Source organism: Trachypithecus francoisi, unplaced genomic scaffold (genome assembly GCF_009764315.1).
Source record: "Trachypithecus francoisi isolate TF-2019V2 unplaced genomic scaffold, Tfra_2.0 Lachesis_group3, whole genome shotgun sequence".
Taxonomy (NCBI): domain Eukaryota; kingdom Metazoa; phylum Chordata; class Mammalia; order Primates; family Cercopithecidae; genus Trachypithecus; species Trachypithecus francoisi.
The window spans coordinates 86,989,946-87,010,116 of NW_022681468.1; the positions used below are offsets into that span (position 1 = coordinate 86,989,946).

At 41.4% G+C, this 20,171-nt stretch overlaps 1 protein-coding gene across 5 annotated transcripts in view; it reads left to right on the forward strand.

The window, feature by feature from the left end:
* Positions 1-20,171, forward strand: part of TARS3 (threonyl-tRNA synthetase 3) — an 88,742-nt gene that overhangs the window by 9,273 nt on the left and 59,298 nt on the right. For all 5 annotated transcript variants that reach the window (XR_004431772.1, XR_004431773.1, XM_033188808.1 and 2 more), the window contains 5 exons: positions 1,557-1,680; positions 4,540-4,661; positions 7,640-7,757; positions 17,395-17,459; positions 19,194-19,272. Coding sequence is in view for 3 of the 5 variants with exons in the window: in XM_033188808.1 (XP_033044699.1) it covers positions 1,557-1,680; positions 4,540-4,661; positions 7,640-7,757; positions 17,395-17,459; positions 19,194-19,272 (508 nt within the window). In the remaining 2 variants the exon portion in view is untranslated. The remainder of the gene's footprint in view (positions 1-1,556; positions 1,681-4,539; positions 4,662-7,639; positions 7,758-17,394; positions 17,460-19,193; positions 19,273-20,171) is intronic.

Consider the following 20,171-nt stretch of genomic DNA (forward strand, 5'->3'; position numbering starts at 1 on the left):
AGTAGGTTATAAAATGACATAATTATGATACTATTAAATATTTTTTATTCCTATATATTAAATAATGTGGAAAGATATAAACAAAACATCAATGGTCATTTCTTGGTGGTGGAATTATAGGTGACTGTGTGTGTGTGTGTGTTTTTCTATGCTTTCCAGGTTTCCTTTCTTAACTTGTAATTTTGTCAACAATTTTCAAACAATAAATTTATTTAAAAGATACACAAAAAAAGAGAAAGAAAGAGATCAACACCTTACTAGAAGACCATCCTGGCCAATGTGGTGAAACCCCATCTCTACTAAAAATACAAAAGTTAGCTGAGCGTGGTGGCGTGTGCCTATAGTCCCAGCTACCAGGAGGCTGAGGCAGGAGAATCGCTTGAACCCAGGAGGCAGGGGTTGCAGTGAGCTGAGATCGCACCACTGGACTCCAGCCTGGAGACAACGTGAGACTCCATCTCAAAAAAAAAAAAAAAGAAAAGAAGTGAAGGAATCGGATAGTTCATAAAAGTAAAAAGAGCTTGTAAACATGAACCAAAATTAATAATTAAATCAAAACAACAATTTTCAATGTCACATAGACAAAGATTTTTAAAAATTGGGGTACATGGAAGTGATGCGTTCAAATGACATCAGAAATCTTTCAAAGGTACATCACCTTTGATCTAGTAATTCGAATTCTGTGGACGTATTCCCAGAAAACAGTCACAGAAGTCGCAAGATGCCTATGTACAGATGTCTGTGTGGTATACTCTATGAGAGCAAAACTTAGGCGACCTCAGTGTGCAGCAGTGGAGGCTTCATTAATAAATACAATACTTCCAGACTGGGAAGTATTTGGAAGGTTATCTGAGGCATGAGAGAGAAAACACAAGCTATACAATTATGTTGGCAACTGCTTTTAAAGACAGCACATATGTGTGGGTGGGTGGATGGAGGTAGAAAAACCACTGGATGGAAATGTACCAAAATGTTGTAAGTAGTGATTTATGATATTTATGTGTGATTTTTATTTTATCCTATGTGCTTTCTCAGTTTTCCAATTTTTTTAAAACAGTGAATGTGTATTACTTTTCTACATAAAATAATTTTTTTTTTTTTTTTTTGAGACAGAGTCTTGCTCTGTCGCCCAGGCTGGACTGCAGTGGCCTGATCTCAGCTCACTGCAAGCTCCGCCTCCCGGGTTTACGCCATTCTCCTGCCTCTGCCTCCCGAGTAGCTGGGACTACAGGCGCCCCCCACCTTGCCCGGCTGGTTTTTTGTATTTTTTAGTAGAGACGGGGTTTCACCGTGTTAGCCAGGATGGTCTCGATCTCCTGACCTCGTGATCCACCTGTCTCGGCCTCCCAAAGTGCTGGGATTACAGGCTTGAGCCACCGCGCCCGGCCATAAAATAAATATTACAAAACAATAAGTATCTGTCTTATTAGTTTACGTTTGTACTTTCTCTACACTTCAAAAAAAAAGAAAAAACAACCCTAGAAATTCTTTTAATCTTTTAAGGAATCATTGAAACAATGATAAGGTTAACTCCCAAGTGGCTTTTCTCTTCCTAGTCAGGAACTGGCTGAAAGCACAGTAATAGCCAAAGTAAATGGTGAATTGTGGGACCTGGACCGCCCGTTGGAAGGGGACTCTTCTCTAGAGCTGCTTACATTTGATAATGAGGAAGCTCAAGCTGTGAGTATTTAAAATCCAGACAGCCAAACTTTGGGTAGTTATGTTGTAAACTACATTATATAAGAAGCCACATATTGAAGTCACAAATGTTGAGTTTTTTGGGAGTTTCTAAGATTTAAAATTTGAATATTAATGTTTAATAAATATTTGTGACATGAATGTTTACAAATACATGTCGATTTTTAAAGTAGCCCATAATTTCTTTCTTTCTTTCTTTCTTTCTTTCTTTCTTTTTTTTTTTTTATGGGATCTTACTCTGTCGCCCAGGCTGGAGTACAGTGATGCAATCATGGCTCACTGCAGCCTCAACCTCCCCTGGCTCAAGTGATCCTCCCACCTCAGCCTCCCAGCTACCTGAGACTACAGGCACGCACCTACACACCCAGCTAATTTTTCATATTTTTTGTAGAGACAGGGTTTTGCCATGTTGCCCAGGCTGTTCTCAAACTCCTGAGCTCAAGCAGTATGCCTCCCTCAGCCTCCCATAGTGCTAGGATTACAGGTGTGAGCCACTGTGCCCAGCCTTATCATTTCTTACAATAATCATTTCCTTAAGTTAGAATTCTTTGGTTATTAAATCAATGTGTGTTTGAAATGAATTAATAGACTGTTAAAAATGGGTCTACTTTATAATTTAATTTGTATCGAAGAATTTGAAGAAATTATAAGACTCAAATATACTTTAAATACTTAATATAATTTTCTATAAAATAAATACCACATTTTTCACATATGCATGTAATATATGATTTCTGATATACATTGTCGCCTGAACGTTGCAGTCGCCCTTCAAGCTGTCCTTTATCTTCATAAAACCTAACTTATGATTAGCTTAGGTTACAGTAATTGCAAGGCTTATGCTAAATTTCTTTAAACTATAAGAACCATATTTTAATTTCTGTTTAAAATATGCAAAGTATAACAAATATCTAAACGGTACACTATTAATAAAACCATGTTTAAAAGTGATTTTCAGAAAGTTCAGTACTGTAAACTGAATTCGCAACTCTCCAGCCATAGGTAGCCATGCCTCAGTTTTTATGCACTACTGCCTATGTGATATCTGCACGTAGAAATTTTACAAGAATCTTCAGTACATTCACCATGAAATTTTCTATTTTAACCCCAAAACTTATTTCTTTCCTGTTTGCCTAAGTCAATGCATTATTCCACCACATACCCAATTGCTCAACCCAGAACCTTGGAGGTTTTGTGTGATTCCTCCCTGTCCCTCAACTCCATCTCCAGTGAGGGGTAAGCCCAGTAGATTTTACCCCCTAAAGTATCTAGAATCTGTCCACTTTTCTCCCTCTCCATTGCCACTGCCTGAGAATCTGCACTCACCTTGTTATAGACCCACCCAAGAAACTGCCTACTTGCTGTTTTGTCCCCTGAAATTCATTCCCATCGAGCTATCAAATGATGTGTGTAAATGTAAATTTAATCATTGTGCTTAAAACCCTTTAATGCATCCCATTGCATTTGGAGTAAAATGCAAGCTCCTCCCCAAGGCCTGCATGGTCTCTGGCCCTTCCTTACCTCTCTAACCTTTCTCAAGCTATGCTTTGTCCCATCCGTTACGTGTTAGTCACACAGGCCTTCCCAAGTCCCCATGAATGTAGGACACTCACCATTTTTCTTTATTACAAAGCCCTGTTCATCTCCTTTTAAATATCCTTCCCATCTTATAATTACGCACTTCCAGGTTTGTTTATTGCCTGTGTATTCCCCAATAGGCTGCACCTGTGTGGGGGCTGTGAGTATGTCTGTTTCACTATTGTAACCCAGCACATAACACAGTATTTGGCTCAACAAATATCTAGGTGTGGACAGTGCACCACATAGGACATTTGGGCTGATACTGGCAGTCAGCCTGCCATCCTAGCAGCATCCAAAGGAGAAGTGCTGTGCCCTAAGGACTGACCCTCTGGGTCTGTCTGCAAATCATATCCCAGCCTATTGCTGTGGGCTGGGATTGCACATAGTGGTCCATCGTCTTAACTCCTTCTGCTCTGATTCATTTTATCAAACAGCTCTTTAATTGTAACTTGCTTTCTATTTAATAAAAGGAAAGAAAGTGCTGACAGATGACTTGGTTATCTTACTCTTTTGGTACCTATATCTATTTGGTAACTTTGGTTAGTTTCATTTTATCCATAAACTAAAATGAATTCCTTGGGAACTGAAAACCTTATCAACTTTTTGAACTTGGAGGACTGACAACCGGGCTCTGGACTGTGGTTAATGAACTCGTGTATACACTTCTCAGGGGTCCCAGGCAGCCAGCAGACATTCCCTGGCAACACTTTTTTCTTCCTGAGCCATCTTTCAAACTTCCACAGTCACATGCTATTCAGCACGTGAAGACTGCTGTGGAGATGCAGAATCTCATTAACTCTAGTGGTGTCAGGAACACTTCAGTGCTCTGTGTCCAGCTCAGAGAGGGTGCCCCTGGAGAAAAAGGAAGAGAGCTAGCATCTGGCACTCCTCGGCCTTCCTCCCACTCTGAGCTTCAATCAGATTTGCACACAGCTGCTCTGCTGGGTGTTCCGAGAGGTGTTCATCCCTTGTGGCTGACATGCACAGAGGAAATGGGGTTGTAGCTGACCTCTAGCTGCCACTCTCAGCAGAGTGGCTTCACACTGGCACTGAGCAAGTGGCTCTGGTGGAATGTCAGGGAGGGCTCAGAAAGCATTCTCTTGTAAGTGGGCATTGAAGATTTTCCTTTCAAGTTGATGTTGCTGCCCTTGGTCTTGCCATTTATCTCCTTGAAATGTTCTACTTGTTTACATCATTTTACTACTAATTTTTCATGACATACTTTTGGCAGCTAATGGCCTCTCTGTCCATGCCATGCAGGTGTACTGGCACTCCAGTGCTCACATTCTTGGGGAGGCCATGGAACTTTACTATGGAGGCCACCTGTGCTACGGTCCGCCCATTGAAAATGGATTTTATTATGACATGTTCATTGAAGACAGGTAACACACTGAACACTAGCTTGTGAATGCATGTGTTTCAATTTTATTGTGTTGTAATGGTTACTAAGCTACCTACTAGCTTAGTAACTTTATACTGTTGGCCCTTACATAATGTGGGATTGGGGCACTGATGCCCATGCAGTTGAAATCTAGTACAACTTGTGATTCCACCTAAACTTAACTAATAGCCTGTTGTTAGCTAGAAACCTTAATGAAAACATAAACAGTTGAGTACCATATACTTTGTATCTTATGTGTATTATATACTGTATTCTTAAAATAAGCTAGAGAAAAGAGATGTTAAGAAAATCATAAGAAAGAGAAAATATATTTACCATTCATTTAGTGGAAGTGGATCGTTATAAAGCTCTTCATCTTCACATTGAGTAGGCTGATGAGGAAGTGGAGGGGTTGATCCTGCTGTCTCGGGGTGGCAGAGGCAGAAGAAAATCCACAAATAAGTGGACCCATGTAGTTCTAACCTTCGTTGTTCAAGGGTCAACTGTATTGCATAATATGGTTATAGATTGGTTGACCAATTTTGAAAATTATTTTTAGTTTAGATGGTCTAAGCCATTTAACTAAAAATTATTTTTAGTCAAATCTAGTTTAGATTCAAGAAGTACTTCTAACATTGTTTTTTTTTTTTTTTTTTGTCCCCAGAATAATATGATATGCTGTTTATCTAACCTTGGACTTGCTAGAGCATGGTATTAATTAAGACCAGAATCGAAAGCTTAATTCCTAGAGAGAGCTTAGTTTAATTTGCTCCATGATAATCAAGAGCATCATTAACCTCAGCCAAACATCTCACATAGTTGAGTGCCAGACAGGGATGTTTCACAGAGGCTTCACATTCCATAGACCTATGCTTGAATCATTAGCAAACAGCCAGCCCCAGCCAACTCCTGCCCTGAACTCCTCATAGCTTTTAAGGGTACCTCCAGTTGCCACAACCAAAACCTCTGATCCTTCTACTTCCTCCCTGCTCTTCACCACCACCCCACCATCCAGTTCTGCCAGTGTTATCTCCTAAATAGTTCTCCCACGCCCCTCTCCTTCTCTCACTTTTGCCTTAACTTGGCCCCATGGCATCTCTGGCCTGGATGACTATGGTGCATTTTATCTTTACCTTCTCCTGCATACCGCTTAATGACCTCCCCAGCCAAGCACCCAACGCTCTGTAGCTGCTACTTAGAGGCTTGTCCATTCTGAATCACTATTCCTCAACAACCATGAACTGTGTTTACCTACACCACTTCTGATCTCAAAGGTGTGGGGTTTTTTTCCACATCAACAGCCAGTGCTCCAACTCTCGACTCTCACTAGGTGTCTAATGATTGGACTCAATTCTGACACTCTCTACCCTGAGTTAGTGCAAATCCTCCAGGTCAAGGGCTCAGTCCCACAAGACTGCCCTCAATTCAGATGCCAGCTGGAAGTCTGGGTCTTCCATACTTTTGACCTGCAGGTTACAAATCAGGAGTTCCCATGACCCCATCCTTGGTTTCAATAATTTGCTAGGCTAGCTCCCAGAACTCAAGAAGGCACTTTACTTACCTTACCAGTTTATTATAATGGATGGTACAAAGGATAGAGATGAACAGCCTGATGGAAGAGGTGCTTATGGTGAGGTATGTGGGAGGGGGTGCAGAGATTCCATGTGTCTCTGGGCACCATGCCCCAAGCACCTGGATGTGTTCAACAGCCTGGAAGCTCTGTGAATCTCGCTTAGGGCTTTTTATGGAGGTTTGTTTCATTGTAGAGGCACAATTGATTCAATCATTGACCATTGGTGATAACCCAATCTCTAGTCCCTCTCCTCTCCCCAAAGGAGACAGGTAGGGGTGCTGACATTCCCAACCCTTTAATCGTGCGTTGGTCTTTCTGGTGACCAGTTCCCATTCTGAAGCTACCTAGGGGACCTAGCCACCAGTCATCTCATCAGCACACAAAAGACACTCGTATCACTCCAGAGATTTCAGGATCTTAAAAATCCTGTGCCAGAAATCTGGATGAAGACCAATGTATGTTTGTTATTATATCACAGTACCACATCCAGTTCATCTCTTGTTAACATGGCTCCAGTATTCGTTCAACAAGATGTTTTGCTCCCTGCTGTGTGCTCTGTGCTGGGTGCTGGTGATTCGGCAGTGAAGGAACCAGTCTGTCCTCATGAAGCTAACAGTCTGGTTGGGGGAAGACAGCAAATGCACAAGCAGCCATCTGCTGCCTGGTGGTGATGAATATAGGAACATCAGCCAGGTGTGGGAGGTGTGTGCCATAACAGGCAGGTGGGCAGGAAGGGGCAGATGGCATTGAAGCAGACCAGTGTAGAGTGAGGGAGCAAGCCCTGAGGACAAGGATACTTATGACATTTGCAGGGAGAAGGTTCCAGGCCTCTGTGGGACTGTCCTGATGTGGGGATATGTGTGGCTTATTTGAGGAGTGGCAAGGAAGCCAGTGTAGCAGGAGGGAGTGAGCACTGACCAGGGGGTGATTCAAAGGAAGTCAGTCCATGCATAGTGGAGGCTGAGTGCTGCTAGGAGCACCGGGACTCTGCAGTCCACACAGATCTCTCCCAGCCTTGGTTCCAAAGCCAGTGAGGGCAGGGACATGATGAGCACTCTATCTGGCTCTTGAGCAAAACTAAAGTATGTGAAGGATAAGGAAGACCGCACAGAAGAACCAGCCTCAAAGGAGCTCACAGTCCACCTGGATGTCTCCTAGCAGGGCTTCCTGCTCACCTTGCAGCAGAGGAGAAGTGAGGCAGGTCGTGGAACCTGTTGATGCCCCAGTCTCCCTCTTTGAGACACAAGAGTAGTGACTGTATGAACCTTTGACTTTCTGAAGTCCTGGAACAATAAGACACCAGATTCAAGTTAGAAAATATGTCACTGCTGAGTCTTCAGGACAAAGGAAAGAGGGAATGCATAATGTCTGGAAGATCGATGTCAGTTCTCTGCTCTTCTTTTTAGAGCAGTGTCCAGCACAGAATTGTCAGCCCTGGAGAATATATGTGAAGCCATCATAAAAGAAAAGCAACCTTTTGAAAGACTAGAAGTCAGCAAGGAAATCCTCCTGGAAATGTTTAAGGTAACTTAGGGAAACTCCTAAACATCTTACTAGGAATATTAAAAATCAATGTAGACTAGCTTCTCCACCTTCCCCCAAATAGTTAGCCATTGCTCACCAAATTGTTCTAATTCTATTAAGCTATTGTGAGGTTGTTACCAGTTACTTGCTGTGACATTTCCCTCCTCATCTATTTCCTGAACATTTTAGGGCAGACATAGGTAGGTAAAGGGCCAGGTGAATAATTTTTATATGTGTGTTTATAAATCTGATTAATTCTGAGTATTGTGAATATCTGTCCCCTAAATTCAACAATATTTATAATCCCATATAAAAGGCTGCCTTTTTCTCTTTTCTTTGGGAGTTTTCTATTAACTTTTTTTTTTCAGATTTTAACCTAGAGTAATCTGTATAAAATGGTAACTTTCTCTTTATATTTTTTTGACCAATGTACTTAAATATATTCCTGATTTTATGTTTTAAAACATACATATTGGAGAAAACATACATTTTTTGTTTGTTTGTTTGTTTGTTTTTTGAGACGGAGTCTCTCTCTGCCTCCCAGGCTGGAGTGCAGCGGCACTATCTCGGCTCACTGCAACCTCCGCCTCCTAGGTTCGAGTGATTCTCCTGTCTCAGTCCCTCAGCTGGGACCACAGGCATGTGCCACCATGCCTGGCTAATTTCTGTATCCTTTTTGTAGAGACGAAGTTTTGCCATGTTGACCAGGCTGGTCTTGAATTCCTGACCTCAAGTGATCTACCCACCTCAGCCTCCCAAAGTGCTGGACTTACAGGCATGAGCCACCGCACCCAACCAAAAACATGTATTTTGAAAACACAGTATTATTAGTTTTGTGGGCTTTAATAAAAAATAGAGTTGGTTTTGGTAAAAGGTTGCAGTATTCTTTCGTGTGCAGTAAAATATATAACATATAAAATTTACCATTTAATCATTTTTAAGTATACAGTTCTGGGGCATGAAGTACATTTACAATGTTGTCAATCATCACCACCATCCATTTCCAAAACTTTTTATCTTACCAGGCAGAAACTGTGTACCCATTAAACATTAGCTCCCCATTCTGCCCCTCCACCCCAGCCCCAGTCCCTGGCCGCCACCATTCTACTCTCCATCTCTGAATTTGGTTCCTCTAGGCACTTCATATCAGTGGAATCATGACAATATTTGTCCTTTTGTGACTAACTTGTTTCACTCAGCAAAATGTCCTTAAGATTCATCCATGTTTTGGCCGGGCGCGGTGGCTCACGCCTGTAATCCCAGCACTTTGGGAGGCCGAGACGGGCGGATCACAAGGTCAGGAAATCGAGACCGTGGTGAAACCCCGTCTCTACTAAAAAAAAAAAAATACAAAAAATTAGCCGGGCGCGGTGGCGGGCGCCTGTAGTCCCAGCTACTCAGGAGGCTGAGGCAGGAGAATGGCGTGAACCCGGGAGGTGGAGCTTGCAGTGAGCCGAGATCGCGCCACTGCACTCCAGCCTGGGCGACAGAGCGAGACTCCATCTCAAAAAAAAAAAAGATTCATCCATGTTTTATGTTTTTTTATTTTATTTTTTATTTATTTATTTTTTTTGGAGACGGAGTTTTGCTCTTTTTACCCAGGCTGGAGTGCAATGCCATGATCTCAGCTCACTGCAACCTCCTCCTTCCGGGTTCAAGCGATTCTCCTGCCTCAGCCTCTCGAGTAGCTGGGATTACAGGCAGGCACCACCATGCCTGGCTAATTTTTGTATTTTTAATAGAGATGGGGTTTCTCCACGTTGCTCAGGCTAGTCTTGAACTCCCGACCTCAGGTGATCCACCCACCTCGGCCTCCCAAACTGCTGGGATTACAGGCGTGAGCCACTGCGCCTGGCCTCATCCATGTTTTAGCATGTGTCAGAATCTCCTTCCTTTGTAAGGTTGAATAATATTCCATTGTACGGACAGACCACATTTTGTTTACCCATTCATCCATCTATAGACACTTGGGTTGCTTCTACCTTTTGGCTACTATTGTGAACAATGCTGCTGTGAACATGGATGTGTAAAGTTCTGTTTGAGTCTGGGCTTTACTTATTCTGGGAATATACTTAGAAGTGGAATTGGTGGATCCTATGGCAATTCTGTTTTTAAGTTTTTGAGAACTCGTTGCATTTCTCTAATGACATAGTAATGTTGAGCATCTTAATGTGCTTTTTGGCCATTTGTGTTTTTCTTGAAGAAATGTCTTTTTTTTTTTTTTTTTTTTTTTTTTTTTTTTTTTTTATTTTTTTTTTATTTTTTTAAGTGTTTTTTTTTTTTTTATTATTATACTTTAAGTTCTAGGGTACATGTGCATGACGTTTATATCATGTATAACTCCCCAATGCAATCCCTCCCTCCTCCCCCCTCCCCATGATAGGCCCCAGTGTGTGATGTTCCCCTTCCCGAGTCCAAGTGATCTCATTGTTCAGTTCCCACCTATGAGTGAGAACATGCGGTGTTTGGTTTCTCTTCTTGTGATAGTTTGCTAAGAATGATGGATTCCAGCTGCATCCATGTCCCTACAAAGGACGCAAACTCATCCTTTTTTATGGCTGCATAGTATTCCATGGTGTATATGTGCCACATTTTCTTAATCCAGTCTGTCACAGATGGACATTTGGGTTGATTCCAAGTCTTTGCTATTGTGAATAGTGCCGCAATAAACATACGTGTGCATGTGTCTTTGTAGTAGAGTAATTATAATCCTTTGGGTATATACCCAGTAGTGGGATGGCTGGGTCATATGGTACATCTAGTTCTAGATCCTTGAGGAATCGCCATACTGTTTTCCATAATGGTTGAACTAGTTTACAATCCCACCAACAGTGTAAAAGTGTTCCTATTTCTCCACATCCTCTCCAACACCTGTTGTTTCCTGACTTCTTAATGATTGCCATTCTAACTGGTGTGAGATGGTATCTCATTGTGGTTTTGATTTGCATTTCTCTGATGGCGAGTGATGATGAGCATTTTTTCATGTGTCTGTTGGCTGTATGGATGTCTTCTTTTGAGAAATGTCTGTTCATATCCTTTGCCCACTTTTTGATGGGGTTGTTTGTTTTTTTCTTGTATATTTGTTTGAGTTCTTTGTAGATTCTAGATATTAGCCCTTTGTCAGATGAGTAGGTTGCAAAAATTTTCTCCCATTCTGTAGGTTGCCTGTTCACTCTGATGGTAGTTTCTTTTGCTGTGCAAAAGCTCTTTAGTTTAATTAGATCCCATGTGTCAATTTTTGCTTTTGCTGCCGTTGCTTTTGGTGTTTTAGACATGAAGACCTTGCCCATGCCTATGTCCTGAATGGTACTACCTAGATTTTCTTCTAGGGTTTTTATGGTATTAGGTCTGACATTTAAGTCTCTGATCCATCTTGAATTAATTTTCGTATAAGGGGTAAGGAAAGGATCCAGTTTCAGCTTTCTACTTATGGCTAGCCAATTTTCCCAGCACCATTTATTAAATAGGGAATCCTTTCCCCATTTCTTGTTTCTCTCAGGTTTGTCAAAGATCAGATGGCTGTAGATGTGTGGTATTATTTCTGAGGACTCTGTTCTGTTCCATTGGTCTATATCTCTGTTGTGGTACCAGTACCATGCTGTTTTGGTTACTGTAGCCTTGTAGTATAGTTTGAAGTCAGGTAGCGTGACGCCTCCAGCTTTGTCCTTTTGACTTAGGATTGTCTTGGCAATGCGGGCTCTTTTTTGGTTCCATATGAACTTTAAAGCCGTTTTTTCCAATTCTGTGAAGAAAGTCATTGGTAGCTTGATGGGGATGGCATTGAATCTATAAATAACCTTGGGCAGTATGGCCATTTTCACGATATTGATTCTTCCTATCCATGAGCATGGTATGTTCTTCCATTTGTTTGTGTCCTCTTTGATTTCACTGAGCAATGGTTTGTAGTTCTCCTTGAAGAGGTCCTTTACATCCCTTGTAAGCTGGATTCCTAGGTATTTTATTCTCTTTGAAGCAATTGTGAATGGAAGTTCATTCCTGATTTGGCTCTCTGCTTGTCTGTTACTGGTGTATAAGAATGCTTGTGATTTTTGCACATTAATTTTGTATCCTGAGACTTTGCTGAAGTTGCTTATCAGCTTAAGGAGATTTTGGGCTGAGACAATGGGGTTTTCTAAATATACAATCATGTCATCTGCAAACAGGGACAATTTGACTTCTTCTTTTCCTAACTGGATACCCTTGATTTCTTTCTCTTGCCTGATTGCCCTAGCCAGAACTTCCAACACGATGTTGAATAGGAGTGGTGAGAGAGGGCATCCCTGTCTTGTGCCAGTTTTCAAAGGGAATTTTTCCAGTTTTTGCCCATTCAGTATGATATTAGCTGTGGTTTGTCATAAATAGCTCTTATTATTTTGAGGTACGTTCCATCAATACCGAATTTATTGAGCGTTTTTAGCATAAAGGGCTGTTGAATTTTGTCAAAAGCCTTTTCTGCATCTATTGAGATAATCATGTGGTTCTTGTCTTTGGTTCTGTTTATATGCTGGATTACGTTTATTGATTTGCGAATGTTGAACCAGCCTTGCATCCCAGGGATGAAGCCCACTTGATCATGGTGGATAAGCTTTTTGATGTGCTGCTGAATCCGGTTTGCCAGTATTTTATTGAGAATTTTTGCATCGATGTTCATCAGGGATATTGGTCTAAAATTCTCTTTTTTTGTTGTGTCTCTGCCAGGCTTTGGTATCAGGATGATGTTGGCCTCATAAAAAGAGTTGGGGAGGATTCCCTCTTTTTCTATTGATTGAAATAGTTTCAGAAGGAATGGTACCAGCTCCTCCTTGTACCTCTGGTAGAATTCAGCTGTGAATCCATCTGGTCCTGGACTTTTTTTGGTGGGTAGGCTATTAATTGTTGCCTCAATTTCAGAGCCTGCTATTGGTCTATTCAGGGATTCAACTTCTTCCTGGTTTAGTCTTGGGAGAGTGTAAGTGTCCAGGAAATTATCCATTTCTTCTAGATTTTCTAGTTGATTTGCGTAGAGGCATTTATAGTATTCTCTGATGGTTGTTTGTATTTCTGTGGGGTCGGTGGTGATATCCCCTTTATCATTTTTTATTGCGACTATTTGATTCCTCTCTCTTTTCTTCTTTATTAGTCTTGCTAGCGGTCTGTCATTTTGTTGATCTTTTCAAAAAACCAACTCCTGGATTCATTGATTTTTTGGAGGGTTTTTTGTGTCTCTATCTCCTTCAGTTCTGCTCTGATCTTAGTTATTTCTTGCCTTCTGCTAGCTTTTGAATGTGTTTGCTCTTGCCTCTCTAGTTCTTTTAATTGTGATGTTAGAGTGTCAATTTTAGATCTCTCCTGCTTTCTCTTGTGGGCATTTAGTGCTATAAATTTCCCTCTACACACTGCTTTAAATGTGTCCCAGAGATTCTGGTATGTTGTATCTTTGTTCTCATTGGTTTCGAAGAACATCTTTATTTCTGCTTTCATTTCGTTATGTACCCAGTAGTCATTCAGGAGCAGGTTGTTCAGTTTCCATGTAGTTGAGCGGTTTTGATTGAGTTTCTTAGTCCTGAGTTCTAGTTTGATTGCACTGTGGTCTGAGAGACAGTTTGTTATAATTTCTGTTCTTGTACATTTGCTGAGGAGTGCTTTACTTCCAATTATGTGGTCAATTTTGGAATAAGTGCGATGTGGTGCTGAGAAGAATGTATATTCTGTTGATTTGGGGTGGAGAGTTCTATAGATGTCTATTAGGTCCGCTTGGTGCAGAGATGAGTTCAATTCCTGGATATCCTTGTTAACTTTCTGTCTCGTTGATCTGTCTAATATTGACAGTGGAGTGTTGAAGTCTCCCATTATTATTGTATGGGAGTCTAAGTCTCTTTGTAGGTCTCTAAGGACTTGCTTTATGAATCTGGGTGCTCCTGTATTGGGTGCATAGATATTTAGGAGAGTTAGCTCTTCCTGTTGAATTGATCCCTTTACCATGATGTAATGGCCTTCTTTGTCTCTTTTGATCTTTGATGGTTTAAAGTCTGTTTTATCAGAGACTAGGATTGCAACCCCTGCTTTTTTTTGTTCTCCATTTGCTTGGTAGATCTTCCTCCATCCCTTTATTTTGAGCCTATGTATGTCTCTGCATGTGAGATGGGTCTCCTGAATACAGCAGACTGATGGGTCTTGACTCTTGATCCAGTTTGCCAGTCTGTGTCTTTTAATTGGAGCATTTAGTCCATTGACATTTAAGGTTAATATTGTTATGTGTGAACTTGATCCTGTCATTATGATATTAACTGGTTATTTTGCTCGTTAGTTGATGCAATTTCTTCCTAGCCTCGATGTTCTTTACATTTTGGCATGTTTTTGCAATGGCTGGTACCGGTTGTTCCTTTCCATGTTTAGGGCTTCCTTCAGGGTCTCTTGTAAGGCAGGCCTGGTGGTGACAAAATCTCTAAGCATTTGCTTATCTGTAAAGGATTTTATTTCTCCTTCACTGATGAAGCTTAGTTTGGCTGGATATGAAATTCTGGGTTGAAAATTCTTTTCTTTAAGAACGTTGAATATTGGCCCCCACTCTCTTCTGGCTTGTAGAGTTTCTGCCGAGAGGTCTGCTGTTATTCTGATGGGCTTCCCTTTGTGGGTAACCCGACCTTTCTCTCTGGCTGCCCTTAAGATTTTTTCCTTCATTTCAACTTTGGTGAATCTGGCAATTATGTGTCTTGGAGTTGCTCTTCTGGAGGAGTATCTTTGTGGAGTTCTCTGTATTTCCTGAATTTGAATGTTGGCCTGCCCTACTAGGTTGGGGAAGTTCTCCTGGATGATATCCTGAAGAGTGTTTTCCAACTTGGTTCCATTTTCCCCCTCATTTTCAGGCACCCCAATCAGACGTAGATTTGGTCTTTTTACATAATCCCATACTTCTTGCAGGCTTTGTTCATTTCTTTTTCTTCTTTTTTCTTTTGGTTTCTCTTCTCGCTTCATTTCATTCATTTGATCCTCAATCGCTGATACTCTTTCTTCCAGTTGATCGAGTCGGTTACTGAAGCTTGTGCATTTGTCACGTATTTCTCGTGTCATGGTTTTCATCTCTGTCATTTCGTTTATGATCTTCTCTGCATTAATTAGTCTAGCTGTCAATTCTTCCACTTTTTTTTCAAGATTTTTAGTTTCTTTGCGCTGGGTACGTAATTCCTCCTTTAGCTCTGAGAGGTTTGATGGACTGAAGCCTTCTTCTCTCATCTCGTCAAAGTCATTCTCTGACCAGCTTTGATCCGTTGCTGGCGATGGGCTGCGCTCCTTTGCAGGAGGAGATGCGCTCTTATTTTTGAATTTCCAGCTTTTCTGCCCTGCTTTTTCCCCATCTTTGTGGTTTTATCTGTCTCTGGTCTTTGATGATGGTGACGTACTGATGGGGTTTTGGTATAGGTGTCCTTCCTGTTTGATAGTTTTCCTTCTGACAGTCAGAAGGACTGTCTGTTGGTCTGTTGGAGATTGCTTGAGGTCCACTCCAGACCCTGTTTGCCTGGGTGTCAGCAGCAGAGGTTGCCGAAGATAGAATATTGCTGAACAGCGAGTGTACCTGTCTGATTCTTTCTTTGGAAGTTTCCTCTCAGGGGTGACTCCACCCTGTGAGGTGTGGGGTGTCAGACTGCCCCTAGTGGGGGATGTCTCCCAGCTAGGCTACTCAGGGGTCAGCGACCCACCTGAGCAGGCAGTCTGTCCGTTCTCAGATCTCAACCTCCGCGTTAGGAGATCCACGGCTCTCCCCAAAGCTGTCAGACAGAGTCGTTCGCGTCTGCCACGGCCCCGCTCTTCCCCTAATGGACTGCAGCTGTGCGCTGTCCGCAGAGGTAGAGTCTACAGAAACAGGCAGGCTTCCTTGAGCTGCTGTGAGCTCCACCCAGTTCGAGCTTCCCAGCGTCTTTGTTTACCTACTTAAGCCTCAGCAATGGCGGGCGCCCCTCCCCCAGCCTCGCTGCTGCCTTGGGGATAGATCGCCGCAGACGGCTGTGTTAGCAGTGAGGGAGGCTCCGTGGGCGTGGGACCCTCCTGGCCAGGTATGGGATATATTCTCCAGGTGTGCCTGTTTCCTTGAAGCGCAGTATTGGGGTGGGAGTTACCCGATTTTCCAGGTGTTGTGTGTCTCAGTTCCCCTCGCTAGGAAAAGGGATTTCCTTCCCCCTTGCGCTTCCAGGTGAGGCGATGCCTCGCCCTGCTTCAGCTCACGCTGGTCAGGCTGCAGCAGCTGACCAGCACCGATTGTCCGGCACTCCCTAGAGAGATGACCCCAGTACCTCAGTTGAAAATGCAGAAATCACCGGTCTTCTGTGTCGCTCGCGCTGGGAGTTGAAGACTGGAGCTGTTCCTATTCGGCCATCTTGCTCCGCCCCCCGAGAAATGTCTTTAGAGAAATGTCTGTTTAGCGCTTTTGCCCATTTTCAATTAGGTTTTTTGTATTTGAGTTATAAGAGTTCTTGATATATTCTGAATATCCATTTCTTAACAGGTATGTGATTTGCAAATACTTATTTCTGTAGGTTGCCTTTTTTTTTTTTTGCAGCTACTTTTAAGAACTGAACACAGTCTTTGTTAAGGAAAATGATTTGATGTGAATATATAGATATGAAACAGTTAAATCATACAGATAAGGATTTTTCTCCCAACAACTACCTACTTTAAGTAGTTATTTAATATAAAGTGCCTTGTATACCCTGATAATAGTGATGCAGGCAGAAAAGAAAGGAAAAGGAAAAAAAAAAAATCTTAGTTTTATAAATATATCATCATTACTATAAACTTTGTTTTTGTTTTTATACAAATAACATAGCTGTGTCCTTGTCAGAATTTTATTGATTAATGTAGTTAAAATTAGATCTTCTAGAACAGTACTGTCCAATAGAAACATAATGGAATCCACAAGTCTGAGCTACATGTGTAACCTTAAATTTTATGGCAGCTACATTTTAAAAGTAAAAGTTGCAATTAATTTTAAGAAATGTTTTAACCCAATATATAAAAAGTATCATTTCAATGGTAGCCAGTATAAAGAATGATTAATGAATGATTTTATTCTTCTTTTTGCAACATTATACTTCCTAAGTCCAGTGTGTTTTATACTCACTGCATACCTTCTTTCAAATTAGTGGCATTTGAGGCCAGGTGCGGTGGCTCACACCTGTAATCCCAGTACTTTGGGAGGCCAAGCAGGCAGATCACTTGAGGTCAGGAGTTTGAGACCAGCCTTGCCAACATAGTGAAACCCAGTCTCTACTAAAAATACAAAAATTAGCCAGGCATGGTGGTATGGTACGTGCCTGTAATTCCAGCTACTTGGGAGACTGAGGTAGAATCACTTGAACCAGGGAGACAGACATTGCAGTGAGCCAAGGTGGCACCACTGTACTCTAGCCTGGGTGAGAGAGTGAGACTTATGTCTCAAAAAAAAAAAAAAAATTAGTGGCATTTGACATGCCCAGTAGCCATTGTGGCTTGTGGCCTCCAGGCTGCATGGTGTAGCTCAAGGCTGTGAGCTGTTTGTACCCCTCGTGTCTCAGCACCTAGAACATCAGTAGCTGCTCTTTCGATGTTTCTTGAGAAAAAGTAGAGCTGTTTTGTTCATTTAAACATTGTGTGTAATAATGTGTAAATATATTTTTCTTTGTAGTACAATAAATTTAAATGCCGCATTCTGAATGAGAAAGTTGATACTGCAACTACCACAGTGTACAGGTTTGTGTCCACACATGCTAAACGCTGCTCAGTGGTAAACTTGAAGGTGTTAGCAGTAGAGGCGGAGTTTGTTTTCTGGTTGGAGATCTATTTTTCAAGTTGTGTAGTTGATACTCTACTTTAGTTACAATCTTCAAAATGTTTTCACTAAAGAGAAATGATTATTTTCCCCTTTTTAATAATCAGGACAGTACTGAGACCCATATTTTGTTTTCTGGGTGTCAGCTATAACAGGATTTTTCTCCATGTGAGTGATACTGTTGGGAAAGGAGTTTCTGTTCTGTCCTCCCATGTTCTTATTAATGTGGCAGTGGGGGCCATTACAGGCCATCTCCTCGGCAGTGATTCTCTGCCTCATACTTACTCTCCAGAGTGCAAGTGTAGAAGAGTCTGCCCCGTTGTCCAGAGTCCAAGTGTACAATCTTTATGCATTAGCAGGATACTCATGATGAGACAAAAAGAAAATACTGGGAAACAAAGGCAGGATCAAATGTAAGAGGAGGGAAGTGAAATTAATACCAGAATCACTTAGTTCTATTTGTTTAACCTCAGGTTCCTGAGCACCTTTTTATTTATCCATGTTTATACACCTTATACATAATTGCTGTTGTGTGTTCCATCCATCTGGGTGCTGCTAGGACCATCACAGTACCAGCTTAGAAGACCTGGTATTTATTTAATTACAACCACAGATATTCTCCCTTGTGGTACTTATTTTCCACAGTCAAGGACTTATGGTTCTCTGGTTTAATTGTACTGTAAGTAAATCATATCCCCTTTGTGCAAAGCTATGCACAGTGCATTTCTTAAAATTTAAAAATAAATGAAAATGTAGAAAACAGGCTCAGTTTTAAATTTCTGGCTTCTAATGCTTGAGCTGTTGGGTTTTAGAACCTTACTTAGGTCAACGTTGACACTTTTTGTAGTTTTTCAATTTGAATGGCTTGTATTTAATTTTTGGGAAAAAAAAGTAAAGCTTTTCTTTAGTGGATTTCTTTTTTTTTTTTTTTTTAATTTTTTGAGATGGAATCTTGTACTGTCGCCCAGGCTGGAGTGCAATGGTGCGACCTCAGTTCACCACAACCTCCGCCTCTCAGGTTCAAGCAACTGTCTTGCCTCAGGCTCCCAAGTAGCTGGGATTACAGGCACCCGCCACCACACCCAGCTAACTTTATATTTTTTAGTAGAGACAGGGTTTCACTCTGTTGGCAAAGATGGTCTCGAACGCCTGACCTCGTGATCCACCCGCCTTGGCCTCCCAAAGTACTGGGATTACAAGTGTGAACCACCGCACTGGCCCTGTGGCTTTCTATTTAAAGGTTAGAGTACTGAAGCCTTTCATGCTAATTTGGCATTCCTTCCTTTCATCTGAGTGTTGCTTACCAGCTCTCTCCCTAGAGAACAATACACAAAGATTGGCCATTGAAAGAGATGACATTTTTGTGTTTGTCAGTCAGTAAGCCAGTCCCTTTTTGTATTCATTGTAATTTTTAAGTTTTTAATCAGAGAATTGCATAGTTTCTTTCAGAAGATGTTCTGTGGTTTTTGAATCTAGAGGGCAGAGTGGACTCTGAGGCTAGATGAATCGCCTCTCTCCTTCACCCTAAATCAAAAATGGCCTTGCCACATATAAATAAGTGAAGCTCTACCTAAAACATAGGATATTATGGCTTACAATGAATAGTCCAAAAAACTATAACTGTGCCTGAGCATGTCCTAAATATTTCATTATAGGTGCGGTCCATTAATTGACCTTTGCAAAGGTCCACATGTAAGACACACTGGAAAAATTAAAACCATCAAAATTTTTAAGGTAAGGATTGATTTTTTTTAAATATAGTAAGCTTAAGGTGCACTAGCTATTAAGGGATTTCACTCATATCCTTTGTAGCGTGAACATCATGATATTTTAAAATATTTCATTCTTATTTGACTAAAACTAATAAAATCATTTAGAATTTTGATAATTAGAGCACTATAGGTAGCTTTTATCATTTTACCTTATTGTAAGTGTTGTAACATTTCTTTTCCATACGATATTTTTTTTTAATTATTTTTCTGAGACAGAGTCTTGCTCTGTTGCCCAGGCTGGAGTGCAATGGTGTAATCTTGGCTCACTGCAGTCTCCGCCTCCTGGGTTCAAGTGATTCACCTGCCCCAGCCCCCTGAGTAGCTGGGATTACAGGCGTGCACCACCACACCTGGCTAATTTTTGTATTTTTAGTCAAGATGGAGTTTTACCACATTGGTCAGGCTGGTCTCAAACTCCTGACCTCAGGTGATCCACCTGTTTCGACCTCTCAAAGTACTGGGATTATAGGCATGAGCCACTGCACCTGGCCTTTTTCCTACGCTATTTTAAAATATTGTTCCATATACTATGGTTTTCTCGAATAGCCCTGATGTGAGCAAGAATATTTGTCTGCATGTGAAAGTAATGTACTGCAGGATAAAGAAAACAGCAGAAGGGGATATGATGGTGTAATGGAGAAAACATCGCTCTGGGAATTAGGAGGCATGGGACTGACTTGGCAGTCCCAGCCTTTCTTGGCTTTGATTTTCTTACAGGTAAAGTGGGGCTGGCTAATGGCACTGTTCTTAATCATTGACTGTAGGTCAGCAAGACTGACCTTTACTTCCCTATACCTACTGTCTATTCTGCCCCGTCCTTGGTGATTATGATTCCTGCTTAGTCTTCCCTCCTTTCCGTGC